The sequence below is a fragment of the Cordyceps fumosorosea genome, assembly GCF_001636725.1.
Source record: "Cordyceps fumosorosea ARSEF 2679 chromosome Unknown scaffold_32, whole genome shotgun sequence".
NCBI lineage: Eukaryota > Fungi > Ascomycota > Sordariomycetes > Hypocreales > Cordycipitaceae > Cordyceps > Cordyceps fumosorosea.
In genome coordinates this window covers 51,519-79,499 of record NW_017387332.1, presented here as the reverse complement: position 1 = coordinate 79,499, position 27,981 = coordinate 51,519, and the positions used below count along the sequence as shown (strand labels likewise).

Genomic DNA, 27,981 nt, shown 5'->3' with positions numbered 1-27,981 from the left:
TTGACCATTCTCAATCACATAGACTTGTTATGATTCCCAGCCTCATGAGTAAAGAAGCCGAATCGAAATGCCGACATCGCGATGGGTGGCCGATTTGCGGGGGGACTTCTCCGCAGTGCGGGTGCGGGGAGCAGCCCGGTCCACTCACGGAAGCCGTTTACAAATCACGGCTTTCCGCAGCAATAAATACACGAGGAGGCAGGCAGATGTTATAAGGCTGGAAGCTATTGCATCAGCTGTCACAAGTGTGTCACAACTCTCACAGGTCCGCCACTCAGCATGGCCAGAAAAGTGTCCGTGTCCGAGGTGCGCAAGCACACCACCAACGACGACTGCTGGATCGTCGTCGACAACCATGTCTACGACATGACCGACTTCGCGCCGACTCATCCCGGCGGCGCCCAAAGTACGTGCAGTTTTATTTTTCTCATTTCTCAAAAATGAACTCACCTTACCAGACCTCGTCCGACTGCCCTAGTCATCTACAGCTACGCAGGACAGGATGCTTCCGATCAGTACAACGCAGTACACGCGCCATCCCTCATCTCCAAGACCCTGAGCCCTGAGCGTCAGCTCGGCCAGTTGGACAAGACATCGATTTCCGCAGACTGGAAGACCAGCAACGCCACCGCCTCGTCGACTGCCACAGCCGGCAAGCAACCCCCGCTGTCCAGCATCCTCAACCTGCACGACTTCGAGGCCGCGGCCAAGGCCTCCTTCAGCGCGCAGTCCTGGGCGTACATCGACAGCGCCTCCAACGATTGCATTACCCGCGACGCCAACATCGACGTCCTTCGCCGCATCTGGTTCCGCCCCTTGGTCATGCGCGACGTCGCCCGCGTCCGCACCCTCACCTCGCTCTTCGGCAGCGCCATGGCCATGCCCGTGTACGTCTCCCCCCGCCGCCGCCAACATCCCGCAGTGCGTGTCCACCGCCGCCTCCTACCCGCTCGACGAGGTGCTGGCCGCGACGCCGGAGGGCCGCCGCGCGTGGTTCCAGCTGTACGTGGACAAGGACCGGCGGAAGACGGAGGCGCTGCTGCGGGCGGTGACGCGCTCCGGCAAGGTCGGCGCCGTGTTCGTCACGGTGGACCTGCCGGTCATCTCCAAGCGCGAGGCGGACGAGCGCGCGCAGGAGGGGGGGCGGGCGGGGCTGGCGCGGCAGACGGCGACGTTTATCGATCCGCGGCTGTCGTGGGAGGACGTCCCGTGGATCCGGCGGCACACGGACCTGCCGATCGTGATCAAGGGGGTGCAGCGGTGGGAGGACGCGGCGCGGGCGATGCGGTGCGGGTGCGACGGCATCGCGGTGAGCAACCACGGGGGCAGGGCGGCGGACGGGGCGCAGCCGGCGGTGGTGACGCTGCTGGAGCTGCACAGGTACGCGCCGGAGGTGTTTGCCCGGATGGCGGTGCTGGTGGACGGCGGGTTTCGGCGCGGGGCGGACGTGGTCAAGGCGGTGTGTCTCGGGGCGGCGGCGGTGGGCGTGGGCAGGCCGTTTCTGTATGCGCTGGGGTACGGGGAGGAGGGCGTGGTGCACGCGGCCAACGGTAAGAAAGAGGAAGAAAAAAAAAATTACCCGAGGTTGGGAGTGAAAGCTAACTTGTGGCAGTGCTACGGGAGGAGATCGAGGTGGCGATGAGGCTCTGCGGGATGACGGACTTGATGGCGGATGCGAGTCCGCGGTATCTCAACACCAAGTTGGTGGATGGGTATGTGGTAGATGGTCGGGATTCGTACTTGGGCGAGCCAAGGAGGATCACGGCCAAGATTTGACATGGCATGAAGCCGCTTACGAGGTACATGGATGCTTCTTGTCCAAGTGTCCATCATGTGTATTGGTTTGTTGGATGTTCAGGGTAAGCCCAGATGCCTTGATGTCCAAGAGAAGATGAACGTAAATTTGACTTTATTGTGAAAGAAAAAATGAGCGTCATATTTCTTTACAAAACTACCTCGTCAATCGCGCAAAATGTCACTTCGGCCCTGCCTGGTGCATGTTTGCTAGTATTCCGTCACTTGCTTGGCGTACATGAACAGCAACAGCAACTCCTGTCAGCTTCTGGTGGCTTGTCAACCTGTCATTATTCAACTTGTAGTTTTGCTTTTTCCTTGCTAGCAAATGCGACGTGAATCAATGTGGAAGGGCTACGTCCTACTTCGTATAGTCGGACACTAGCGAGCCCGCCTGGTTTGCATGTGCCAAGAGAAGGGGACAACGTTCCGCGGGTGAAGATGTGTCAGTCGACAGCTGCTCTCACTTGGCAGTCACTCTTTGCTGTTTCTTGAACCATAAATTCTAATCCTCGAGGTACATGGTGTACATGATATGCGCAAACTGGCAGCACAACTGTCGACATGGAGATGGAGAGCTGTCCTCGCTGATAATGTCCAGCTGGGGTGGGGCGCCTGATAGACGGGCTCGGCATTTCAAGCTCGGCAGTTGACAAGCTTGGGTAGCATTGTGCATGTACTGTATGCATGGATGGGCTGGAACTGGAGCTGGAACCATGTGGATGAACCAGCCAGCCGGTGTACCAATGGGATGAGAAGCCCGGTCTGCAGAGACACGACGTCGGGATTCTGGTTGCTGTACTGGCTGGTACTCGGTACCTTGCAACACTGGCAACTTGATAGTTCTTACCGGGATATATCAGCATGTGGCGTGGTTCCTCTTGTTCCACAGTTAATTGATACATTAATTCTACGTAAAACCAAGACCCCACGAGTTGCAGAAACAGCGACGCCACAGCGTCCACAGGTCCCGCCAGGCCGGTGCTCTCGGACATATTCGACCGGGTCCATAGCATTGTCTGCGTAACGGCCAAAATCGACACCAACTACCACCGAGAAGCATTTCCCGTCATGGATTAGCATCAGCGGCCAACTACTGTGCAGCCCGCCGCCTCCCCGTCAGCCTCGCACTCGACCGGCCTGGCAGGATGGGTCAGTCCTCCCGCAAAAGTGGTTACGAGGTGGCGTGATGATTGGAACAGAAGATCAAAAGGGAGTAGCAATACTCGCAACCAAGAGTATCCATATGTAAACTCGGCCTAGCCACGTTGCCGCGCATCTTTAGTGCCTATTGGAAGCGTGTAGCTGATCCATACCTGCCACTACTATCCGTACTACCGGTAGCCTTCCACTTCGCTCAAGCGGGACCACCGGGGAAGGAACGAGCACGATGGCGACAACTTCTTCTTCTTCTCGTCTCTCAACGACAATGAGTTGGCTCAAGATTCCCTTGGCATCGTCGTTGTTTCGCGGCCGAGCTGCGCGCGAAGCCGAAGCAGTCAACACCGCCGCCGCCGCCGCCGCAATGCCGAGCGCGGCCGAACCCGTTGTTTTAATCGTCGGAGCGGGACTTACGGGGCTCCTTGCAGCACAGGGCTTGAAGCAGGTGAGACAAATTCTACGGCAAACTTTGGCATGCAGCCGTTCCGTCTGGGGACCCTATTTTGACAGCATCAGAACGGCTTCAGGGCCATCGTGGTCGAGAAGGAGGAGGGCATCGATGCGCGGCCGCGGGAGTGGACGATGCTGGTGCACTGGGCCATGCCCATCCTGCGGCGCTTGGTCCCCGAGGAGGTGCTCCGGGACCTGGACGGTGCGTTGTGCAATTCGCATCTGGAGTTTGACGCCGAGGTCGAGACGCTCCCGTGCTATAACGGGGTCACGGGGGATCTCCTCTTCAGCAGCCCGACACCCGGGGCGCGACGGGTGAGCCGGAGACGCCTGCGCGCGCTTCTCGCCCGGGGAATCGATGTCCGATGGGGAATGTGCTTGAAGAACATTGCCCAGACAGACAAGGGCGTCAAGGCAGAGTTCGAGGACGGGACGGCAGTTGACGCTGACTATCTCCTCGGGACCGACGGGACGTCGTCAAAGGTCAGGGAAGTTCTGCTGGGAGCGGACAAAGCGCGGGCCCAAGGGTCTGGATTCCTATTTGCGACGGGCATCAACCGGTATGACGAGGCGTACAAGACGGATGCCATTGTGCGAAAGCATCCGGTAGCGGCTCTGATGATGGGCACCGGCTCCGTGGGGGGCATCGGCGGTTCGTGAATACCCATCTTGGGAAGCATGAGGGTGACACTGACGTTTTTCGGCGAATTAGTTGTCTCTGCCGAGGACGCCTCGGACAAGTCGACATGGACAACGTTTTGGGTCAAGATATGGCGCGGCGAGGCGGTTGAACTGGGAGGACAGGAAGCGCTCGACTACATCAGCAAGCACACGGCGCCTCTGCGAGATGAGTTCCAGATGGCGATAGACTGGACCGAGGACGATGCGTATGTCGGCGTAAACGAGATGAAGTACTGGGTTCCGGTCGGGTGGGACAACCATGATGGGCGGGTGACGCTGGCGGGAGACGCGGCGCATCCGATGCTGATTTGTGAGTGATGTCTTTCCGATGGATGCATGCGACATGCTGTGTTGTGGATGTTGACAGGATTGAACAGACCGCGGACAAGGCTTCCAACACTCCATCACGGATGTGGAGAATTACATCAATGCGCTGGTGCAGCTGCATGTTGCTCCCGGGGATGGGGGGAAGGGCAAGGGGAAGGTGACGGGGGAGGCAGGGCGGGCAGAGGTGATGGGGGCATACGATGATGAGGTGGTGAAGCGAGGGGCCGAAGCGGTGCAGCAGTCACTGTGCGAGGCGGAAAAGTCACTGGATATCGGTACGGTGAAGCAGATGTTGATGGCGACCAAGGGGCATGGGAGGTAGAGGGTAGGAGATGAGAAGGCAGGGGTTTAATTGTGTGGTCGAGATACCCGTGTGTAGACCAGATCTTACGAGGTTTATCATTATAGATAATTATAGAGATGAAGTATGAATTAGAGAGCGGACAGTTGCATAGAGGCAAACCCATCAATGACTACAGTGGTAATACATGTGCGTACAGAGTAAAGATGAGATGGATGATGGATGTACTTACTAGTTAATGTAACTATAGGGTAGCATGTTCTCGCTTGTGACAGCAAATGAAATGCAGGGTCGACGCCACCAAGGAAAGCGGATACGGTGACCACTGACCACTTATTATCAGGTACCTATGGATACTGACCACTGAGAAAAGACCACTGACAAAAGACCCCCGGACCACTAACCATAGAACCCCCGCTGCGGTGACCATTTCCCCGCCAAGCCGCTGAAAGACAGGATGACTTGTCATTTTTGTTAGCTAAGGAGGGAGGGTAGGAGGGTTGGAGGGGAACGACACGAAAGGAAAGTTCCGTCATAAAATAAGAAAACTCGGCTTGCATTCGTGTAGTCTGGCGCCATGTTCATGCCAGGCCATGACCACGCATTCGCATTTCAGCAGCCATCGAGTCTCGGCTTTGCCCTAGCCGCATTAGTTGTTAGCTACCTACATGTACATATGTATGTACATATGTATGTATGTACCTCCTACTATGTAGGTACTACAGGGCTAACTAACTATCAAGACTGGCCAATTTGAGACTCAACAAGTCAGTTGCGCGCGACACGGCCCATCTCTATTGTCCATCCATCAAGTCCCGACCTCTTCAATCCTCTACTCAACCTATTCTCCGACCCTCCCATCGCATTCTTTGGTGCGCTGCTAGCCGATCAATTCTCCGACTCCTCCCATCCCCAGCGGACCCTTCTAATTCGCCTTCCAGTCAGGACAGTGCGCGCCCCGGACCAGGGTCGCTGAAGCATCTGCCGAAGCAAACAATCTTGCTTTCTTTGTCTTCGGCAGAGCAAGAGACACGCACAAAAAAAAAAAAGTTCACACAGTAAGCAGGGACACCCGGAAGCATGGGTTCTCCGGATGAGCGGTCCTCGGAGCGGGAGCCGACACCGCAATCCAGGGAAACCCCAGAAGCCGACGAGGCAGCTACAGCTACCACGGCGGACGACGACCACCACCACCGCCATCACAGTGAAGACCCTGACCCTGCCGGCGATGCACCTCCCTCCGATCCGCCGTCTCCGTCTCCGCCTCCGCCGCCGCCGCCGCCTCCGTGGCTGCCCGGCACCGGCGGCGAGCAGTCCCCCATCGAGGCCGCCACCAGCGGCGACATCAGCGACGATGAGTTCGTCGCCAACAGCCTCGACTCGGATCTGGTCAGCGTCACCTCGAGCGTCTGCGCGCACACCTACGAGCGCGGCCGCCGCTACCAGTCCTTCAAGAACAGCCGCTACCCGATCCCCAACGACGACCAGGAGCAGTCGCGCGAGGACTTGAAGCACGTCATGCTCATGGAGCTGACCGACGGCAAGCTCTTCTTTGCCCCGACGGGGGATCATCCACAGAAGATAGTTGACATTGGGACGGGGACAGGTATGCTGAGGACAGGGTGTGTATGTGTATGTGTATGGAAGTGCTGACTGACTGTGACCAGGAATATGGGCGATTGAAAGTCAGTGCAAACCCCCCTCCCCCCGATGACCGTGGAAAGTAACCAACACCCCAGCGCAGCCGGCGACGCCTATCCCAGCGCCTCCGTCCTCGGCATCGACCTCACCCCGATCCAGCCGCTCTGGGTCCCGCCCAACGTCGAGTTCATCGTCGACGACTGCGAGCGCGACTGGCTGCTCGACAACTACGACCTCGCCCACTTTCGCTTCATGGCCATGATCCTCAAGGACGTCCCGCTCGTCATGCAGCACGCCTACGCGTATGTCCTCTAATCCTCCTTCCACCCACCCCTCCCCCCTCCTGCTGACAAGCATCCAGAGCCCTCCGCCCAGGCGGCTGGATCGAGTTCCAGGAGCTCCTCGGCCGCCCCCTCTGCGACGACGGCACCATGCCCGCCGACGACGCCTTCAAGGTGCTCTACGAGCTCGCCGGCGACGCCTACGCCCGCCTCGGCCTCAGCACCTCGCTCCCCGCCGAGCTCGGCCCGCTGCTGCGCGAGGCCGGCTTCGAGAACGTCCGCTGCCGCGTCCTCAAGGTGCCCATCGGGCCCTGGGCGAAAGACAAGACGATGCGGCTGGTCGGGCTGTACCAGAAGACGGCCGTGACGGATTTTATTTCGACGCTGGCGGGGCGTCCGTTTGTGGCGCTGGGGCTGTCGGAGGCGGAGGCGCAGGTGAGGCTGGCGCTGGCGAGGCAGGCGCTGGACAACGCGAGGATTCACAGGTATTTTAATTATTATTACTGGTACGCGCAGAAGCCGGAGCAGGCGGAGGAGGAGGAGCCGGATGATGATGGTGGTGTCTGAGCCGGGAGGGGGGCGGCGGAGGGCAAGCACTGAGGAGGAAGGACACGCTTCAACCCCCATTGCACGAGGACATTTGAAAAGAATTTATGCGTTACGAGTATAAAAGCCAACAGTATATATATACATGCCACTTATTCCTTCAACATGTGTTGGGCGTGCTTCGAGATGCTTCTACAAGTGCACTCGGCGCCATGATGTGGCGTCTCCACTTTGACAAGCGACCATCTGCAAGGGCGCGCCTGGCAGTTGACCATCGAGACAAGATCAACTGTTATAATACAAACATGTCCCGGCAGGATGTAAAAGTATTCCAATATACTGCAAATAAATACACATCACCAAGTCCTATTTACACTCTCCCCCGCCACCACCATGACCGACGACGACACCGTCTTCCGCACCCACCGCCCCGGCGACATCGGCTACATCGTCCATCGCCACGGCGTCCTCTACGCCGCCCAGTGCGGCTGGGGCCTGCCCTTTGAGGGCTGGGTCGCCCGCATCATGGCCTCCTTCGCCGCCTCGTACGACCCCGCGCGGGAACGCTGCTGGATCGCCGAGGACCCCCAGGGCAGCTTCCGCGGCTGCGTCCTGCTCTGCCGGGACGAGGGCGAGGGGGCCCGGATCCGCGTGCTCCTGGTCGAGCCGGAGGCAAGGGGCCGCGGGCTCGGCAGGCGCTTGTCGCGGATGTGCGTCGACTTTGCGAGGGAGTGCGGCTACGCCAAGGTGACGCTGACGACGCAGAGCAACCTGGCGCCGGCGAGGCACATGTACGAGGACATGGGGTTCCGGTGCTTGCGGACGGGCAAGGCGGAGCACTTTGAGGCCGGAGGGGACTCGCAGGAGGAGACGTGGGAGTTGGAGCTGTAGATGACTCCGGGGGAGGGGTGCAATGCGTGGAGGAGGTTGCTGCGGATATTGGAGGAGCAGTGCCGTGCATTGAAGGAGCCGCCTTGGCGGGAGGCTACTTCTATCAGCAACCACGGCCGGGGAGGCGGAAGAGCGTGGAACTTGCTCCGTGTAACGTAGACTATGAGACCCGTTGAGGGGCATGCACATGGTTCGATTTAGAAGTCTGTCTGCCGCAAATGCCTAGAAAAGTACTCCATTATTTACCTAAATCTGTGCTCTTTGACTGAATTGGCAAACGCTCTATATTTGGCTAAATCCGCAATGCCGCCTTTGGTGACTTACACATCGCCAACTGGAGAAACTTCAGCCCCATGCCGGCCGCCTATCGGGACGTGAGACTCACCGCCGCCGAAGGCCCAGCCCGGCCCATCTCCGACCTTGACGAATAAAAATCAGGCCCCTTGCCCCTGTCGTGACCTGATTGGGACGCGAGAGTTCCGGCCGGTCGTTTCTCCTGATTGATCCGCGGGCGGTTCGGCGGAATGCCGAGGGGCTCTCATGGGTCGAAGGCCTCGTGATGACTTCAAGTCCAAAGAGCGAGGCGGGGTCCGAGGTTGGGAGGGGCTCTGGCCCGCTGTCCGTCGTCACGCAGCTGTCTGTAGCAGAGAGGGCGGGACTGCGACCAGGAGTAAAGTAAGGCGTAGTTCCTCCGTCTCTTTGGCTCTTGGCTTGGTGAGCGTGCTTGAGAGGTGCGGGAAGCGTTCTTCGCTGAAGGGACGGTCGCCTTGGGATTCAAGTAGAGGACGAGGCCGGAAGTCATAGCGTCCCTGCTGAGCAGCCGCGGAAGTTGGTTCGGGGGTTGGCTCTGCGACGGGGGAAGTTGATCTGGGATGAGGTCCGGTCCGGGAGTTTGGCTCTTTGACCTGAGAGGAGATTGCGACAGAGTCGGGGAAGTCAGTCGTGTCCAGGTCTTTATTCTGTATTGTATTGTGTTGCGAACAGGGGTATACTTGGTTGTCTCTGACTGCTATCGCGTGCCTTTATAACACGGGTCCGGTAGAACGTTCACGCGTTCCGGGTGTGCCTGGGAAGCCTCCGGTCAACAAGAACTCTCCCAATTGCAACAGGTCAGTCCATCGTTGTTGTCCTCGTTTTCGCGAAAAAGCTGGCGAGGCTCATAAACCAGGGTACCTCTACGCAGCGTCGGACATACACCGTAGCATAGCCACACTTGCACAGTGGCGTTGAAGTAGATGCATTCGTCATTTCGCCATCAAAGAATAAACAATCGTGGTATATCCAACTCATACAACGTCTCTTAACAAAAAGAAATGACATAAAAGTCTTACAGTGCGCTCCTGGCAGAAGCAGCAAACGCAGTGCAACAGCCCATCCCATCCCATTTAAAGATGCAACATATACAGCGACCTCCATCTTCTAGTCGTCCCGAATCCGCTCCAGCTTTGTGCTAGGTTTGGTGGACGGATTCTCCTGCTCCTCCGTCAGAGGCGTAAACTGCGACGGCCTGTACTCGTCCAGACTCGCCCGAACCGCCGGCGGCCTCCGCGGCGTGTCCGACAACGAGAATCGCCCGGGCACGGCAGCACCGCGCTCAAGCTCCTGGCTGACTTTTGCCGCGCCGAGGCCTGCCCTCCCGCCGCGGTGGTCATCCGGAATGACTTGCTCGTCGTCGCTGGCATGCGTGTGGTGGGCCTCCGGGTCCCGGTCAAAGCGTGCCTGGATCTCCAGCACATCGGCGTCCTTTTCCATCCGCTGCATGAGGTCCGTGTCTGTCGGCCAGTACACCCTGCGCACGCCCTGCACAACGAGCTCCAGCATGATGGGCCCGGTGAGAGCGACGAGGAGCGTCGTCCACCACCCAAGGTGCGTACCAAAGTTGCGCGTGAATGCATCATGAACCAGGTAGACATTCATGCTTGCGGACATGAGCTTGTTGAGGATCAGAAGCCAGATGAACCAGCCACCAATAGTAATAATGTACCCGGCAAACGTAATGACCGTCTTGCTGTGCAGTTCCAGGATGAATAACTTCGTGTTGATGAAGATGACGCCGACTGTAAAGCATATCGTGCCCATGGCGTAAAGGGAAGTGTCCTCAGTGAAGAGGGCCGAGTTGTACACGGCCCAGGTGATGTAGTAGACGATGAAGCTGCTCGCAATTCCCATGAGCATCCACCCGATGTACAACCGGTAATTGAATGCCTTGTTCCGCTGGCCAAAGGTGTACAGCTCTGGTACGGCCAAGAGCGTCTCTGCCCGCAGGTCCCGCTCGAAAATTCCAGGTAGGATGACAGCCAATGATGTAAATAGGGTATTGAACATTGCAATGCTAGTCGATTGGAACAGCGACGTGCCCGTGTAGCCTGTGAAGCGCTGGAAATGCGCTTGAAGGAGATAGAAGAAAATTTCCTTCCAGAACGTGGCCAGCACATACTTGCCTGTGCGGAGATAGTTCCAACGCCCGTGAACAAAGAGGAGCTTCTGCAGGAAGCGAAACTGCGCGATGGAGTAGTCTGAGATGCGTGCAGCCTGCAGGCCTTCGCGGCCAGATATACCGATGCCAACGTGCGAGGCTTGGATCATGCCAATGTCGTTGGCACCATCGCCGATGGCCAGCGTCATGCTGCCTGGGACGTAGCGCCGGATGGCCTTGACGAGCTCGGCCTTTTGCGAGGGGGACGCACGGCAGCAAATGATGGAGTCAACACGAATGACAAGGTCGTAGAAGAGGATGGACAGTTCGTCATCCGCATCAATCTTGGTGAGAGTCTGGCCATCCACGACCAACACGGTATGGGGTGCCATGCCGCGACTGACGTCGGTGAGGGTCATGGTAAGCTGGTCCGTCAGCGCTCCGGCAGCGTTGGCATCCAGGATATACAGCTCTGAATATGGCTTGCAGACGTGCGCCGAGTGCGCAATATTGATTGCCGTCTCACGCTTGTCACCGGTGAGCATCCATACTTTAATGTTGGCGCGTGTCAGCTTGTCAATGGTTTCTGGCACACCATCCTGCAACTTGTCTTCAATGGCTGTCGCGCCAGCCAGATCAAACTTGTGCTCAATCAAATCACCGGCTACCTCTATCCGCTGTTGACGATCAACGAGACTTGTCTCTGCTTCGCGATACTGCGCTTTCCATTTCGCGTACGTGTCTTCGTCAATATAGCGGTAGCCGTAGAGTAGCGTGCGTAAGCCTTCAGTCGCAAAGTCGTCAACATGCTGGAAACACCTTTCGAATATGGCAGCGTCGCTCGATGCGATGCTCTCATCAACGCGGCGGTCAATGGCATCGAACGAGGCAACGCGGCTGAGGCTGCGTCTGTTGGACTTTAGCAAGTCAACCGAGTGGCGTGGAGTGGCCATTTCCTCGGTCCGACGTCGCTGAAGCCATGAGGACTGGCCCTCGCCCAATCGATTGCCATCTACAGAGCGACGGCCGATACTTTGTCGCAGACCCTCGCGGAAGTCCGTCGAGTCGCGGTTCCGAATGGTCAGGCTGTTTCTGGGAGTCGAACGGGCACTCATTTGCATGCTCATCCTTTGCAGCGCCTTGTTCTTCTCAAACGTCTTTCGCATGCTGGCTCTATGGCCAATGTCACGCGCCTTTTGTTCGGCGAGGTGACTCAATTTCAGACGCGAAGTGATGACATTGTCAGCACCTTTGCAGATGACGCAAATCGTCTTGTCGGGCATGCGAACGATAATGGACATGCGTTTTCGCAGACTGCTGAATTCAATCACGTCCAGAACTTGGTAAGATTCCACGGCCTTGTTTCCCTCCGCGTCCTTGATTTGCAACTTGATGGTCTGAGCCGGTCGATCAATGACTAGGTATTCCAAGTCTTGTGCCGCTTCCACTAGTGCCAGCTCGTCGGGAGACGCAGCCTGGAAATGAATGGAGCCATCATCCTTGGATTCGGGTAAGCACGTGTGGCAGAGAGCAATGCAGAGAAGAAAGTGTTTGGCTTTGCGGGAGAAGGCGGTATTCGGTTTCAAGTGAATGTATTCGAGTAATTCCTCAGTCTTCATGTCAGGTTCGTCGTTGGGCCGGACGGATGACTTCCAGTGAGTAAGAGAGCCAGTAGATGTGCGCCCAACTGGTTCTGCCGACGTCACGGCATTTGCCTGCTGCCTTCCGCGCTTCTTTGAGGTCTTGTATGTATTCAGCTTGTCTTGCTTGGCCCGTTCGTCTCGCAAGACGTCCATGTCGTGCAATACGGATACACCAGCAACAGAAAGCTTGCGAAACCGCATGAGATTTTCCGTCAACGTGCCGGTTTTGTCCGAGAAGACATAGCTGATCTGTCCCAAATTTTCCAGAATTGTCGTTGTGTTGGCCACCATGGGGGTGTCCGATACAGGGTCATACATGTCAGCATCATGCAGCAGCAGCAACTGGCCCAGCTTCACAATTTCCAAGCTGATATATAGTGACAGCGGGATGAGGGTATTGAACATGATGAGAAAACCGAAAAAGATTTCTCGAAACGGTACGGCGGCGTCGTAGACACCCTTTCGGTAGAGGTAGAAGGACTTGTTCTCGACGTCTTCTTCCCACAGGTAATAACCAATGGTGAAGCCAACAGCGAGCATGACGACGATGAAGATTTGAAAGAAGATGATTTTATTGACGGCAGATTGCATGGCAGGCTTCTTGGTGCGCACATTTTTGTGGGCGTTCATGCGTATCTTGCATTCTTCGCCCGAGTTGACGACGAGACCAATGGCCTCAGAAGTGTTACGCAGAGTCGAGCCGCGGTAGACGACATTGTTGAGAGTCAGAGGTAGTGTCTCGCTACCGATGACTACCCTGCCGTCGTAGCTATACAGATCAATGTTGGGATCTTCGGATACGATAGTCGCCTGCGTCTTGCGCAAGCCGTCAACGGTGGCACAGCGCTCGGCAAGTGGCGGGCAGGCTTGCTTGGCTTTGAGATTCGTCTCGCCATCCAGGGCCATGGTCTCGATATAGGCAACACTATTGGGACCTGTGGCGTGTAGGAGAACCATATCGGCGGGTACATCCTCGTCACGCTGCAGGCGGACAATGTCACCGACGCGAACTTGCTGCCAGTCAAGCTCAACCCAGTCGGAGTTAGCAGGGCTCTGTTCAACATCACCGAGAGCAATCTCTTCCACAGCCACCTCATCCTTGTCGTTGAAGTACTTTATACGCTTCATCGCCGTCTTCATATGAGCCGGCTTTCGTTTTCGGCCGTCATTACGTGATAGCACCAGCGTGTTGCTTCGATTCTCGGATTTGTCAAGCTGATATCTTCGGTAGTCGTCCAGTCCTTCCTTGGCCATGCTAAATGCCACAAATGCAAGCAGAGGTCCAATGGTCGTCCACTGCCCGACGGTGCTCAACCCTGGAATAGTCTGCAGGATGCCCATGACGAGAAAGTAAAAGTTGCCCAGTTTGCTGAACTGGAAGAGCAGCTGCTTTGGGACGAAGTCATACACGGTGTAGCGCGAGGACCGGATGAAGTTGCTGCAGTAGTGGCGGCTGCTGCGCTCATCGACCAGGCTGTCCGGGTGGTTCATGGGAATGTGGCGACCATCGCGCGACGGCGGCAGCGGTTTCCGACGCAGGAGGCCTTCGATGATGACAGATTGGTAGGCGGCGGCGACACGGGCTTTGGCCTTTTCTTTCCAGAGCATGCCGTGCATTTGTCGACGTCGTTTATTACTGGCAAGGAGCTCGGGTCGGAGGTGGCCCAGGCGGTCGCGCAAGGAAGGCTTGGCGAGCCGGACGGAGGTGCTCGCAGCGGCGCTGGTGGCGGCATCGTCAACGCTGTCGGTCTTGGTCGCGGCGGCGAGGGGTGCCTTGGAGTGTATGGTCTCGAGCTCGTGTTGCCCTACATGTGCTCGAGCTGCTGCACCGGTACCCCGACTGAGGGCCACGGTCGGGTCAGTGTTGGAGCGTGACGCCGTCATGCGCGGAGTGGCAGAGCGCTGCGTGTCGACGGTGGCATCAACGGCGGCGACGGCAGGGACATGGTGCCCCGAGCCAGCCGACGCGCTATTGCGATTGGGAAGCATGCCACCCGTCGTGCGTCAGCATTTGGGGTCCTAGTACGCGAATGTCTGGTTGAGGATGGGGTACGTCGGGCTTCGTGCTGGCCGTTTGTCGTGGGTTAGGGCTGGTATCGAGCTGTCGTCGGCCCGTATGCGTGGCTCGTATGCGTAGCGTGGACAGTAAGCTATTCGCGGGGAGAAGCGTCACCAGTGTCAAAATAAAAAGGATATGGACATGTTGAAACGTCGCATCAATCAAAGACTTTGCAGGAGGACAAGGCTTATTAGCCTTGGATCGTCGTCAGCCGGTCCAGCCAGAGTCCAGACGGACGGACATAGGCGAGGGAGGGTGGGGTGGGGAGTCGCCGACGCCACATGAGGCTTGGCCGTGTTCGTCACCACCAAGACCTTGCTGGTTGCGTTCCTTGGCTGCTTGGCTGGTAGCGACTTGCCAATTATAGTACGCTCTCTCACCACACGCACTGCCAGCACAGCCCTCTCACCTCATTTACATACTGTAGTTTGCAAGGTAGTGCCTGTGCCCAACTTTTGAGGCTGCGGCGCCCCGTCGCGCCCGACTACCCCTTTTGCTGACCCCTCGGTACCTCTCCGTCCCGGTCCAAGCAGAGACTTGTATGCAGAAGCGAGAGCAAGGCTTCAATTACTCTTGTTCGGTCTTCCTCTTCTTGGTTACTGTTCCTTCCCTTCATTCTTCGCAATCTTGAGGCTAAGTAGGAGTCTAGTACTGACTTCCCCAGACTCCGTTCCCAAACCGGCCTTCCCCGCCCTCAATCGTCCGACACGCCACGGCAAAAGCCGCGCCTTGTTATTGGGTCGTACATACAACGGCAGCAGTCACCCGGCTTTCGGTAATCAAGTTCACGAGATAGTATCACGCAGTATGCAAGTCACAAACCGATCAAGTCCTTAACAAAGAATGCATGCTTTAATGTGCAATTTTCCACGTGCTCCCCGCACAGTCCCAGCACGGCTGCCTGCATTATCCAAAACCCCCTAAATACAAAATCTATCTTCCATTACATGCCTGCCAAGACAAGAAAAGGTGGAAATGAACGATTGGCAGTCAAGGGCCTCCTGGGCTTCCCAAATAAAAATCAATATCAACAATCGTGCCAGAGAAAAAAGCGCAAAGCAGAATGCACAAAGCCACCGCATGTGCACAAAGCCACCTCAACAGGCCCGAGATGCATCCCGGACGAACCGTGGCCACCGTGGCCATGTACACCGTGGCCATGTACAGGCAAAATACAAGCAAGAGGCCAACTCGTACCACCACGAGCATCAACCGAAAGCCCACAAGCAGCCTGGCCAATGCTGGCCGTATCCATACAGCCATGAGGCACCCTCGAGAGATCAGCAAGGCCCTTTCGGACCATGCGCCCGCAGCCGCACGAACAGTCCTCCAAAACTGGAAGGATATTTTCGTTCATGCAAAACTCGTTATAAATCCGCCCCGGCGAAAGCAAGCGGAATAAAGTAGTATTACCACCGGTGAAACAAAGAGGAAAAAAAGAAAGTCCGTCAATTAGCTAGCAAAGCCAAATGTGAGGAGTGCAACGCAAAGTATGCAGCAAAATGGAAAAGAGAAGGACGCGGAGAAAAGAGGACACGAGCAACAAGCGCAAATGGTATTAGATAAACAGCAGCCAACAAGCAACGCCAAACGAGAGCAATCACAAAATGAACGCTCAATGCAAGAACAGAGACGAGACGAAAAACGGTCGATCCATCGACACCCTATTGAGGACCCGACGCAACAGCTTCGGGGGGAGAAAGGCTCGACGGATCAACCGCGTCGAAATGAACCAGCTGGTCCATGTCAAGCTCTGCTTGTTGTGGTTGCACAAAGTTTGGCGAGATGAGGCTGTGCTTCGAATACATGTCGTTGAGGGTCGTGCCATCCTCCGACACTGCGCAGGAGCCGTCTTGCCCCGGGTACATGCCAGCTGAGTCTGGCCGGCCCATCATGCCCATGGGAGGGGACTGGTCGACGATGGTGGGCTCGTTGCCAGCGAAGCCGAGAGACGAGGACGTTGGACCATTGGCCTCGGAGCCTACCATGGGCGACATGTATGCGCCGCCATACGCAGGAGTATAGCCAGGAGTGGCCAGCGGCGTGCCGTCGTGGCCCTGCGAGAAGAAGCTTGGGCTGTGGGGGAAGTCGGCGGGCGAGGCGGTCGTGGCGGACATGGGATACTGGCGCATGTCGAGTCCAAACCCGGCCTGGGTATCGATGCGCAGGTTATTGGCCATGTTTGGCTGCTGAGGGATGGGAGCGTAAACGCCCGGTGTTTGCGGCGGGCCCATGTCGGTAGGGGCCGAGATGTAGAACGAGGGCATAGGCTGGTTTTGGAACATGGCAAAGTCAATAGGACCCGGGACGGATCGACTTCTCTGGCGCTTGTGGCCCTGGGGCGGACGCATGGCCGAGTGCATCTGACCAATGCCCCATTGGTTCTGATCAGGCATCATACCCATGTGGCTGGGGCCAAAGTTGGGCTGCGAGGAGGGACGAGGGATGGGCGAGACGGGGGCCGAGGCGGCGATGGCGTGGGCTTCCATAGCGACGTTTGGGCTCGGAGTGGCAAAGGCCATCGTGTTGTGACGGTTCATGAAGGACTCGAGGGAGATGAGCTTAGCGAGCTGCCCGCTGAGGACCTTGGGGGTGCCGCCAAGATGGTGAATAAGGCAGGTCGAGGCCTGAGAGTCTTCGGTGAAGTCGCCGACCTGATAGAAGCCGCCGGCTGAGGGTGGTGAGTCCATGAAGAAGTTTGGCGGGCGGTTAAGCTCAATGACGATGCCGCCAAGCTTCATAGGGTCCCCTTCGCTATTTTCCAGGTAAATGCTCTTGATGTAGGCAAATGGGTACTCAATCTTATAGCCAGACTGGTCGCTGTTGATGTAGTACGTCATGGTACATTTCTCTGGGGAGTAAAAGATGATGAGATCCATCGTAGCCTGGCAGACTCTGTTCCACTTGCCGATGCTCAAGGAGCGACAACTGAGGTGTTGAATGAGGACCTTGCCCGTGCCGGCCTGCTCACCGAGAAGCATGTTTCCATGGCCAAAGGGAACAAGGCCATTGCGGCCGAGATAGCTGCCACCGAGGCTCTTGCCAGACTCCATGGCCTGCATGGCGAGGTAATTGCGCATGGATTCCGGGATAGCGTCGATGTCTTCGCCCGTCTCGAGGCTCTTCTTGGCCAGCAGCTTAATCTTGGCACGTCTAGGCAAAGTCAGCAATCGTTACGTGCGCGATTCACGAGGGGGGTGGGGACGGAGCGAGTAGAGAGCAGGGCCACTTGACGGTCCAAGGCATTGGCGGATCCTGACGTACCTGTTTTGGAACCAAATCTGAACGGATCGCTCCGTCATGTTGATTTCGTTTGCGATACGGTCGCGTACATTTGCTGTGGGAGTCGGATTCTTGTTGAATTCGACTTCGAGTGTGGCGAGCTGATCCTGGGTGGCACGTTGACGCTTATGGTTCTTTTGTTGCTGGGTCAAGGTGCTTTTGCGAGGCGGGCGCTTCGAGATGCCGCCGGAGGCGTGGCCAGTAGTCGAGGCAGTGGGAGAAGGCGTCCGCTTGGAGGACGTGGCGGTGGCGGAACCGGGAGCCGTGGATGAGTTGGGGCTCGAGGACTCGGGCGCCTGGTGCATCGGCACCATCGAGACAGGCATCTCAACTTCCGTGGCCATGGCTAAAGTGTGACGGAGGCCGTCTGGGTCGAGTACTGCGAGTCTGGTTTTTGTCGTCGAGGTAGAGTGTAGTGTGTATAAGACAAACACGGGGCGTCGCGATCCGCGGCGGTTGTCAAGCGCGCCCGTCGACTGTCGTGGAGCGAACAAGGAAAGGTGGAAAAGACTGGATTATAAGGAGTAAAGACTGTTATGCATCGCCTATGGGGCGAGAGAAGGAGAGCCGATGTCGAGAATCGAGACTGGGTTCGAGCAGGTGAGGTAGAGAATGGGTCGAAGGCTTCGGGGGGTCTGGATGAAATGGGTGAGGATGAAGCCTAAAGAATACAATGGTGAATCCGAAAGGAGTGAGGAATCACGAATGAGTGTTTAAAGAGTGTAGGTGGTATGTAGAGAGCGACTGGAAGGAAAGGAATGAATGAATAGATAGAAAAGGACGAGGGGAAGAAAAAGAGTGTTAGAACAAAAAAAAACCCAGTTGGTGATGGCAGATGGGAAGCGAGAAGAAAACGGGGATGGATGGGGGGGAACCGGGGGAAAAAGGGAGTGAGCGAGCGGCGCGGTGGAATGGGGATGGGAGCGGTGGCAGCCTCGCTCTGCAGCGGAAAGCACTAACACAGCTACGTGCAGTCAGGGTGGGTTTGTGTTAGGGTGCACGCAGCACAGCAGGCGGTTTTTTGTGCGTGACTTGTGCAGCCCACCCACTCGGTCGCTCACTACGCAGCACAGGATGGCGGCGTGCAGCGTGCCAGGAGCTAGCGGGATGCTGCGGGCGGTACCTGCAGTGCCTTGGGATGGATGCACTGAGGGAGGGGCAAGGCAAGGTACCAAGTGCGGTACCCAACCTAGTACTCCTTGCCTCGCTTTCAAATGCGAGGCGACTACGGATACAGATACCCCAAGTACCTGATACATTATGGGACTGTTGACAACATCTCCTTGCGGATGCGATTGGAGTCAGTGAGGAAAGACTTACGACAAGTGCTGCTATTCATCAGTCATGAGTCTTCCCACTCACTGGTCAGGAGACTCTGTGTCGGCGACCTTTACCAGGACGGCGGTTAGCAAGAGCGCTATCTGGCGGCGAGGACAGGAAACGGGGGGGACGCCAGAGCCCACTCCCCTGCACCCACTCCCAGGCCAGGCCAGCCAGTCGCAGCGCTCGGGGAGGGTTTCCTGATGTAGCACCAGTCCCAACACGGTGCAACAGCGCCAACGGACTACCTCCCTTTTCCCTCTCTTTTCTTTTTTTTATTCTCGCTTTCTATTTTTTGGGCATCTTGTGAATCTGTTGTTTGGAAATGGTGGGTAAAATATATCACAGCCTTATTCGCAGTATGGGCACGCTGCGGCAGAAGCGGGTGGGCGCGCGCCCCAGGCAGGTGCCTTTTTTCTGCCGTGGTTCCGTGTTCTGCCAGATGCCCACGAAGAAAGAGGTACCGACTGGTACACAAGTCCCGACGGACACCCTTTCTTGGTACGCACAAATCCATCGCAAAAATGCTTTCCACCGGCCCTCTTCAGCCAAGTCTTCTATTTACCTCTACCGGCTCTGCTCTGTACCAAGGCACTCTTTACTTGCTTCCTTTGGTGCTTCGGTGCCTCGGCGCGCCTTGCCTTGCTTCGTGGTTGGTCCAGTTGGTCCAGTTGGCGACGGGCTTCCCAAGCACAGACCCCAGCTCATCCTGTAACACCAGCTGCTGAGTTGTGCCTCGAAACGGGTGCCTGTATTCGTAATGCAACAGACGAGTACCTGTTCCGCCCAATATACCAAGCATCATCCATTATTGGAGAAACGCGCAGCTGCATTATCACCTTGCCCTACATTTGCACGACTCGTCTATATTTATCCTCACCTGTTTTATCCAACTAGCCATTCTCATGCCAGCCAGAAGAGAAGGTGAAGGCACAAGTCGATGCGCGCCACGCCCCCCGAAGCCCCTCCCCTCCTCCTCCCTACCCGGACTAGCTCCAGGTACCATTCCCCCAGCTCCTCGGCCTAACCTCGATCAGGTCACACTAGCCCAGGCACCAAACTCTGAGCCGCCCAGCCCAGTGCTCACCACCTCTGTCTCCTCTCTCTGTCTCTGCGAGTCGGCCTCTCTCCGCCTGTGCGCGGAGTGCCCGCCCTCTTTTTCATCAACGGCTTTCTTTTCCTTCTTCCCTTCTTCTCACTTCTTGGTACTAGTTATCAGACTCGGGCTCATATACTCGCATCTCCAGCCTTGATCGTGCGACTGTGCTTCGCCAAGGCCAGGAACTCGTCCTCGCCACCACCATGTCGTGTCGTGTCGCATTTGCATCACCACCCCAAACGAGCACCTTCAGCCGCCATCAATGCAGCCCGTCGCGCCCCAAAGTCTGGCTCCCCTTCCACCTATTCCACTCTTCCATGCCGCCCTTTTCACTCAGGGCTCCAACGACATGCCGACCCTCTGCCCCGACGGACGTGGTCGAGCCGCGTTTGCGTACTAACTAGTCTCAGCGACGCCAGCCCCAGCCCAGAAAAAAAACCGATCGTCGAGGCCAGACGCCAGGCTAGTCGAGACAGTTTGCTGGCGGCGCGCCACGCGGCCAGGAACAGGAGAGAAGAAAACGCAGAGCCCCTGCAGCTTCAAACTGTACACATGCCTCCGTCAACCACACGCCACTTGGTCTTGGCCCGTTAAAAGCACCGCCGCCACTGTTCCGCGTAGTCGCTGGCTGTCTCATCCTCCGCCCACAGCTTGCCTTGTTCCAAGACAGGGGTCTCCTCCAACGATGCCACATCGTCCAGCCACGAAACCATAATCCACCACTCCCCTGACGCCTTCTCTGGCCAACGAGTGGAGAGAGGGGCCAGCCCAAGTCAGGCCAGGCATCTTTCGGTGTCAATCGACGCGGTATGGCATGCCTCAGACGAAGATTCAGTCCCATCCGCTGCTTCCAACTCTTCTGCTGACTTGCTCAGCCGTCCACCACCGAGTCACTGGCCCTATTCGCAGGCCTCAACACGCCAGACTGCAACTTTCCCTGAAAGTCCCCATGAACCCTCAGACACCACGCATCCACCCATCGTTCTGAGCTTCTTTGCCCCGACCAGTATCTGTACCTTGCTTGCCCTACAGGCTGACGGATCCTCCTCAAATGGTCACCCATTGGTTGCCCTTCCCCCCTAGTCAGTCAACGCACCCATCGCGCCCCCCAATGTACGTCACACCTGCAAGGTTGCAGCTTGGCATCACTTTTCGGCATGTCAGCTGCGCGGTAGCCAGGCAGGGCAGGCATCAGACAGGTGTCACTTCGCAGTATCTATGTACTTGACTAGTTTTGTAGGGATCTTCTCTCTCAGACGTCACTCATCATCTTGCCCAGTTGGACAATGGTGCACAGCATCGAGTGATACAGTGAATATCTCATCCTCTATCTGCCTAATACGAGTTTGTTGTTCACAATGGGCAATTACGACCGACGCTCAGACGATGAAGCCCGTCAGAATTACGAAGGCTACACTCATTCATCACGTCCGCTTGCAGATGCACAACCACCTTTTCGAATCATTGGCTCGCTTAGCTTGTTGTGGCTGATGAAACTGTGCTCGCATCTTTTTACCCGCTCTGGCCTGGGTTTCTATTCCTATTCGCCGAAGCCGCATGAAGCCTCGCCTTGTTACACCTTGGCCAAAATGGCAGAGTTGGTGAGGCGGATTCGCTCCGGGTCGATCACCGCTTCTTGGCGCAGTCTGTTTTGAGTCGGAACTCAAAAAGATGGCATCTGTCACAGCCACACAGAGAGGAGTAATGCATTGATAGCCATGACCACGGCTTGGAGTTGCCTGACACGCTAGTACCGATACTATCGTCAGTACGAAGAAGCTGAGGATGATGAGTACAGCTGATGAAACTATAAGCCTCTGACATGACGGGGAAATATTGCGACACACTTGATATGCAAGCAGCGTGAATATGCGTCACCGCCATACATGCATCGGGGCGCCGGCCGGTTCCTGCAGTAGCTGCAGGCCCGCTGCAGGTACCAGCACCATCTATGAGCAAGTGGATTCGGCACAATAGTAGAGGCATCTACGGATACATACTTATAAATAGGTTACCAACAACCAGAGCGCACATAGCAGCCCTGTACGGGTGCTCCTGAGTTGTGAACTTGTGAGTAACACTCAATGCCAAGCAGTCGAGGTATGAACCGGCTCCCGCGCACGAAGTAGTCTCCTAGTTGGCGCAGGTTGGCGCCGCTCTCAAGATTCGCTGACTGAATAACTATTTCGTTAGCCTGCCAAAGCCGCCTCGTTGTTGGCCGAGGACATCTTCCTCGGGTAAGCCACCCAGGCTGATGCTGCGGAGCTCGGCACTGGTTAATAACTTGTCTGCAATTGCAAGCGCAAGTCTTACTTTGCTCTTACTAGGTATCTACTCCGTACCGACCGAGCATCTCCTGAGCGTATCCCGCCCACGTCGTGTTCATCTGCAGCGATGTTGCACGAACCCGTTCGTTGTCCCAGAAGCTGTGTACTAGTGAGCAGATACGACGCATCTTGGCACCCAAGTTCAATACGAGCGTCGCCAGATTCGAGGGTTTCTGGCACGTCTGTCAATATTGGCTTCTTCGCTCCTTGCGGCTCCGATGGCCTCCCCCCATTGCCTGGCACATGATTCCTTATTTATACTTTGCTGCATAACTAAATACCGTTGTCTAACCTAATCAAGGCGCCAAGGCACGGATACCGAAGGCACGGTTTTCCTCTTTCCGCTTGGCCTCGGAGTTGTCTGGCTTAGACTGCCAGGACTCTGTTTTTACCCCTGACTAGTGATGCTCTGGGCGGCACCTTGCGTCACTGCCAGCCAACCGCGGCCCGTCGTGCCTGGGTCCTGCCACCCTCCTCTGCTGCAACTCTGCTGGATGCTCAATCACTCGCCGTCGTCGAATCTTGTACCCGTAATCCGTACGAAGTGCAGGCAAAACTATTGACTTGCACGGTTGCACCACCCACTGCAAGCAGCTTCGCTAGCCAAGGTCGTTCGAAACAGTTGTTCCACAGGACTCTGGACGAGTCCCGTATGCGCCCATCTGCGTCTTGAAGACTACAAGATCAGGCTTGCCACCAGTGTTGGCCTTGATCGCAGCGAGACTTGGTACGCGCGCCTCAAGACATCTGATGGAGAGCCTGCCGCTGGTACCATCCCGCCCCCGGTCAGGATGCCTGTCCACCCACCCATCGGACCGTTTGTGTACCAATTCGTACTGACCAGCCAATATCCGGAGAGAGTGTGTGGCAAATGGCGCAAGGCCATCGGGTGCTGGCCTGACCTCTCTCCCAAGGTTTCACCGACAGGCGCAGATACTTGACCTTTTTGTTTTCGACTGCGTCTGTGACACGAACTGAGTCTCTCTATTTCTTGTGTTGCGTGTTGCATCATCCTATCTCTGGGAATTGCCATCCACGCAGCCCGGTCTTCTCTTCTCCCTTTGCAAGTCATTTCTCGAGCATACGGTCACACAGTGAGCCTTGCTCTCGCTAGATTGTTCGTGTGAGTTGCCGTTCCTCGCCACCACTGCCCTGTCATCAGGTTGTCACTAGTAAGGGGGCCCTGGGCGCCTGCGATGGGCTTGCGTTGGCCGCCCCAGATTCCGACTAACTACTCCACGGCGCCAGTTGCGGAGGCGTTCCTGAGCCCTGTCACGGCGCCCTGCTAGGGGCTCTGTATTGGGACTGGTATACCCAAGACAGAACAATGGCTCTATCAGTAATTCAAGTTCGAACCGTTGGTACTGGTAACTCTAGTACTTGACGGGTTGCAGGTATGCACCATGACGCCGGCATTCGGCGACCGTATATATACCTATGGAAAGGGGATCAAACAGGATCGTCATAGACTTCCCGTCCTGCAGCTGAGCATATTTGTCATTTTTCTTGCGCGACGCCCTCTGTCATGCCAACAACCCTGCAGTTCGTCGAGGATCTACGAAACATCAAGGCGACGGGCATCGGAATGCATGCTCATGGACAAGCTTGACCCACGTCCATGGTTCGGCAAAAAAGTTGATGGGGTCCGTCTCAACAGCGAGCGTTGCTTGCCACCCGCCGCAGAGCCTTCCTTGTTCGTGGAGAATACTGACTGGTACGACCAAAACCACCAAGCATGCACAACACGCCTGTCTCTCAGGGGCCAACAAGGCAGGGAACGCACTGATCCCCAAACCCTGGCCCCCAATCAGCCGACTGGGGCCGGGCAAACTGGTTCCCTCTGCGGACAAGGGTGATATCCCTTGCTAGCTCTGTCTCTCTCCTACGGGCAGACTCATTGGGTGGCCTGGCACGGATAGACTGCAAGACCCTGGGCGGCTAGGTATTCCGGCAAGACATGGGGTGGCAAATAGCAATGATGACAAGCGTCGGCCGTATTCTCGCAAGGGCAGAGGAAAACTTTCCGGAGAAATGGCGGCGCCAGAACAAAACAAGTCCTGGTTCCTCCCCTCGTCCCTTTTGGCCTCGTGCCGATCCGCGCCCCAAGCGTTTCCGTGCATGCACAGGAAAAGCAAAGCAAGAGCTCTGGCCTTGTTTGCCTTACTGGGCGTCTGCAAAAGAAATTAGAAAGAAGGAAAGAGCATCACTGTCGCTTGCTTTGGGCTTGTGCCCGATGATCCTTGTTCGATTTGTTTTTTTTTTTTGTGTTTCTTTTCTTTCCTGTCTGGTTAAATGATCGAGTCCCTCAGCTCCAATGTTGGCCACCGCGCGTTTTTATATTAGTAGAGTTCCCGCATCACCTCCTCGACGGCCTTGGCGGCCATTTTCCTCCGCTGCGTCTCGCCCATGGTCTCGCCGGCCTCGCGCGCCGCTTGGAGCCTGCGCATCATGGCTTCCACCTTGGCCACGTCCTGGTCGTTGACGTCCTGCTCGCTTTTATCCGGGCCATCCTGTTCCGAATCTTGATGTGTGAAGAGGGCTCTCTTCAAGACGTCGAGGTCGGTCTGGCCAAGGCCAAAGTCCATGTTTTCGAGGTCCTCCAACGCCGCCGCCCCGTCTGCAGCCTGCTTGCCGTCCGCTGTGGCGTGCTCCTCGTCAGGGTGCGGCTCGTCGGCCGAGCCCAGGTCCCATTCATTGGCCTCGAGGGCTTCCTTTACGCGAGGGATGCCAGCCTTTTCTGCAAACCAGTTGTCAGATGATGGTTTCGCTCGGCGCCGTCCAATCCAGAAAATGCTTACCCCCAAACTGTTGCAGCTTGTCGCTGTCGTCGCCGCCACCCACCTGCACAAACTCGAGCCCGGCCTCGGCGCACAGTTCATCCCAGTCGTCCACATCCAGCGCGCTGCCGACGCCGACGGCCAGCTTCACGCCGTCCCACTCCCACCCTCCGAGGCCGTCGTGGACGACCTTGCCCACGTTCTGAATGAGCTGCCGCGTGCTCTCCGTTTGCGTGGTGCCATCGGGGATGGAGAAGACGAGGAGGAGCCCGCCGAGGACGCCGAGGACCTCGGAGGCTTCCGGGGAGAGGAACGAAGATGCCCACTCTGACGGCGAGTCGATGAGGTCCAGCCAGACCGGGACGGTGGTGGTGTAGTATTTGGTCTTGAGGGGCAGCTGGTGGGTAGTGCCTGCGAGAGAGCCCTCTGTAGGAGTAGGAACAGATCCCGTAATGTCTGGAAAAGTCAGCATTGGCGTGTTCTCTGAGTGCATGAAAAGGGTGCCGAGGGACCATGAGACACAGGACCAAGTGTAGGGTAAGCAATGCTGCTGTCGGTTCGCAGCTAGGCGGCGGGCATCTTACCGTGGATAATGCGACTGAGGTGGTCCTTGTCGGACTGTAGACTGACGGCGAGCGCCCTTTTTGGATCTTTTATATCCATGATGGATACGGGAGATGGGAAATAGGGCTTTCAGATGATGAACTGAAGTTTGGCGACGTTCTGTCTGCATGACCGCATGGTGGGGTTGATGAAATGGTGGGGTACCAAGACAGAGCTTGAGACTTTGCTGGGTTCAACTCAAGTTGCTACATGCGATCAGTTGTGATGTTATTGTAATTTTGCTTTGAAAATTACCGCTTCCTCAATACGTGTCAATTTGATATTCCATTTCAGGTTCCGTGAAGCCCCAACTCGAACCCCCCAGAATCGCGCTAGAATGTATCAATGACCAATTGCGATCCTCCATGAGGCAGCTGCCTACGTACCCCCCCGCCTGAGGAGATGAATCCTTCCTCGTCATCCTCTCACCACACGTCCGTCAGCAACCTTGCCTTCTCAACGACAAAAACAAAACACCACCCGTTCTCTTGATCGGGCATCTTCACCATGGGCAACCCGTCAGATCTCGCCCCTCCTTACAAGGACAGCGACAGCAGCCAGCCCACGACGCCGCTGGGCGAGGCCGCCAGCTCCATCTCCATGCACCGCCCCAACAACCCAACTTCATCACCGCCGCGCCAGCCGTACTTTGACCACGACTTCGACGACGAGCCTCCCCACGCCGACGACGACCTGCCGCCACTGTACAGCGATCACGACCATGACGCCGTCGCCGTCACGCCGGCCGACCTCCTCATCCCCCCTGGCACGCCTCCCCTCGCCATCTCGCCCTTCCGCAGCCCCGACAGCGGCACGACGTACTTCCTCGACCGCCGACTCGACACAGACCCGGCATTCCTACAGCAGCAGCTCGAGATTCTCGCTGCGCCCCCGCCGCGCCCGCTGTGCCGCCTGCGCGGCACCCATAGCGAGACCCGCCGCCGCGACGACAAGGACGAGCAGGAGACGGTCGTCGACTTTGACGTCGAGGTAGACCTCACCGCGGTGCTGTACACCGACGCGCGCGCCGGCGCTTCTTGGCGGCGCCTGATCACCGTCGACAACCGGGAGAAGGTGCGCCGCGGCACCGTGCTGGCTCGGCGCGCCCCCGGCTCCGGCCTCGCAGAGGCGAGCACGCCGACGGTGCAGGAGTGGTGCCACCGGTACTGCGCGAGCGTCGCCGGGCTCAAGGTATTTGCGCTGGAGCGCCGTGTGATCGGCTGGGACTTTGATCATCTCCAACGCAAGCTGGTCCGGCTTGTTCGCGATACCAACTACCAGGGCCGGCTGCACGTCGACTTCCCCGTGCGCGACGCCCGCGTCGAGATCCACAACGAGTGCCGGACGAGCCGGTGGCGGTTGACTCGGTGGATTGTGGTGGTGTTCTGCGTGACGCTCACGTTCCTGCTGGCCTGGCCGTGGCTCTTCTTCAGAACGAAGCGCTGGGAGACGGTGCGCGCAGAGTGGCCGCTGCGCGACGCGCGGACGGGCAGGTACGCGAGCCTCAGCGAGGATGAGTGGTTCAACATGTGGGCGCGGACGATCCGCGAGGCGTGCCTTGCGCGCAAGCAGGGCGTGCTCGACCAGGGCGCCCTTCGGCGGCAGCAGGAGGTAGGGGCCGGCCTGGGGGGTTTGCCCGGCGTGATGCAGGCCGGCGTGGACGCGATGGGCGTGGTGGATTGCAGCTTCGGTTGGGGCGGTGATGATGATCGCCGAGGAGGCCACTCGCGAGGGGCCCGTGTCTCTACGTTCGGAGGAGGAAACAGATGCTGAAGATCTTGACGATTGATTGGCCTTGTGGATGAATTCATGGCATTACATAGCAAACTACATCAGCGACTGCTTCATATCTCTTTACTCTTGAAAGCTTATTTTGAACGGACCCTAGCACAATTACGCAATCTGCATTGTCTTGAATCCATCGGGAGCCCTGGTAGTGGAAGGCATGCATCAAGCACGCACGTGGGAGCTGACCAGTCTCCTCAGCATGAATTAACCACTTTCACAGCACCCCCATATCAGGGCTGAGTTCAGATCTGGCATCTCAGAGCGAATTGCAACTCAAGATTCTCCCAGTAGCCCGCAAGTCTGGTTTACTATGCCCCCGCCCGGTTCGCCGTTGACTACCCAAACCGGCACCGCCAATGTAGCCTCGCCGACGCGGAGCTGCACGTCTTCCCGCACGACACGCTCAGGTTCTGCCGCAAGGGCTTCTGCAGCTGCATGACGACGCACTACACGTACAGCGCGCCGGTCAACGATTATAATGGTGTGCACTCTACCTTTGACGACGACCATGCCTGGTCCTGCTAGGGGGGAATCGAAGCGGGGGGTTGTTGATGGGAAGAGCAACAAAGTTGAGCCATGTATTTGTTATATATA

General features: G+C 57.1%; 8 protein-coding genes across 8 annotated transcripts; 5 read left to right on the top strand and 3 right to left on the bottom strand.

The window, feature by feature from the left end:
* Positions 1–279: 279 nt before the first annotated feature.
* Positions 280–1,776, top strand: ISF_08565 (cytochrome b2; the record flags this gene model as incomplete). The annotated part of the gene is made up of 4 exons (XM_018852168.1): positions 280–406; positions 479–885; positions 923–1,550; positions 1,613–1,776. 4 exons carry the CDS (start codon positions 280–282, stop codon positions 1,774–1,776), a joined length of 1,326 nt encoding a protein of 441 aa, XP_018700632.1.
* A 1,447-nt stretch (positions 1,777–3,223) lies between these two features.
* On the top strand, positions 3,224–4,735 carry ISF_08564 (Monooxygenase, FAD-binding protein; the record flags this gene model as incomplete). Its single annotated transcript, XM_018852167.1, has 4 exons — positions 3,224–3,400; positions 3,472–4,057; positions 4,118–4,396; positions 4,464–4,735. 4 exons carry the CDS (start codon positions 3,224–3,226, stop codon positions 4,733–4,735), a joined length of 1,314 nt encoding a protein of 437 aa, XP_018700631.1.
* Positions 4,736–5,794: 1,059 nt separating this feature from the next.
* Positions 5,795–7,203, top strand: ISF_08563 (Methyltransferase type 11; the record flags this gene model as incomplete). The annotated part of the gene is made up of 4 exons (XM_018852166.1): positions 5,795–6,320; positions 6,382–6,399; positions 6,459–6,657; positions 6,717–7,203. The coding sequence occupies 4 exons, from the start codon at positions 5,795–5,797 to the stop codon at positions 7,201–7,203; spliced, it is 1,230 nt and encodes a 409-aa protein (XP_018700630.1).
* Positions 7,204–7,575: 372 nt separating this feature from the next.
* On the top strand, positions 7,576–8,073 carry ISF_08562 (MarR family transcriptional regulator; the record flags this gene model as incomplete). Its single annotated transcript, XM_018852165.1, has 1 exon — positions 7,576–8,073. One exon carries the CDS (start codon positions 7,576–7,578, stop codon positions 8,071–8,073), a length of 498 nt encoding a protein of 165 aa, XP_018700629.1.
* A 1,419-nt stretch (positions 8,074–9,492) lies between these two features.
* ISF_08561 (ATPase, P-type, phospholipid-translocating, flippase) lies at positions 9,493–14,121 on the bottom strand (the record flags this gene model as incomplete). Its single annotated transcript, XM_018852164.1, has 1 exon — positions 9,493–14,121. One exon carries the CDS (start codon positions 14,119–14,121, stop codon positions 9,493–9,495), a length of 4,629 nt encoding a protein of 1,542 aa, XP_018700628.1.
* Positions 14,122–15,855: 1,734 nt separating this feature from the next.
* Positions 15,856–17,817, bottom strand: ISF_08560 (homeoprotein; the record flags this gene model as incomplete). Its single annotated transcript, XM_018852163.1, has 2 exons — positions 15,856–17,344; positions 17,456–17,817. The coding sequence occupies 2 exons, from the start codon at positions 17,815–17,817 to the stop codon at positions 15,856–15,858; spliced, it is 1,851 nt and encodes a 616-aa protein (XP_018700627.1).
* Positions 17,818–24,558: 6,741 nt separating this feature from the next.
* ISF_08559 (alpha-/gamma-adaptin-binding protein p34) lies at positions 24,559–25,659 on the bottom strand (the record flags this gene model as incomplete). Its single annotated transcript, XM_018852162.1, has 3 exons — positions 24,559–24,956; positions 25,018–25,452; positions 25,581–25,659. 3 exons carry the CDS (start codon positions 25,657–25,659, stop codon positions 24,559–24,561), a joined length of 912 nt encoding a protein of 303 aa, XP_018700626.1.
* Positions 25,660–26,106: 447 nt separating this feature from the next.
* On the top strand, positions 26,107–27,372 carry ISF_08558 (hypothetical protein; the record flags this gene model as incomplete). Its single annotated transcript, XM_018852161.1, has 1 exon — positions 26,107–27,372. The coding sequence occupies one exon, from the start codon at positions 26,107–26,109 to the stop codon at positions 27,370–27,372; it is 1,266 nt and encodes a 421-aa protein (XP_018700625.1).
* Positions 27,373–27,981: the final 609 nt, after the last annotated feature.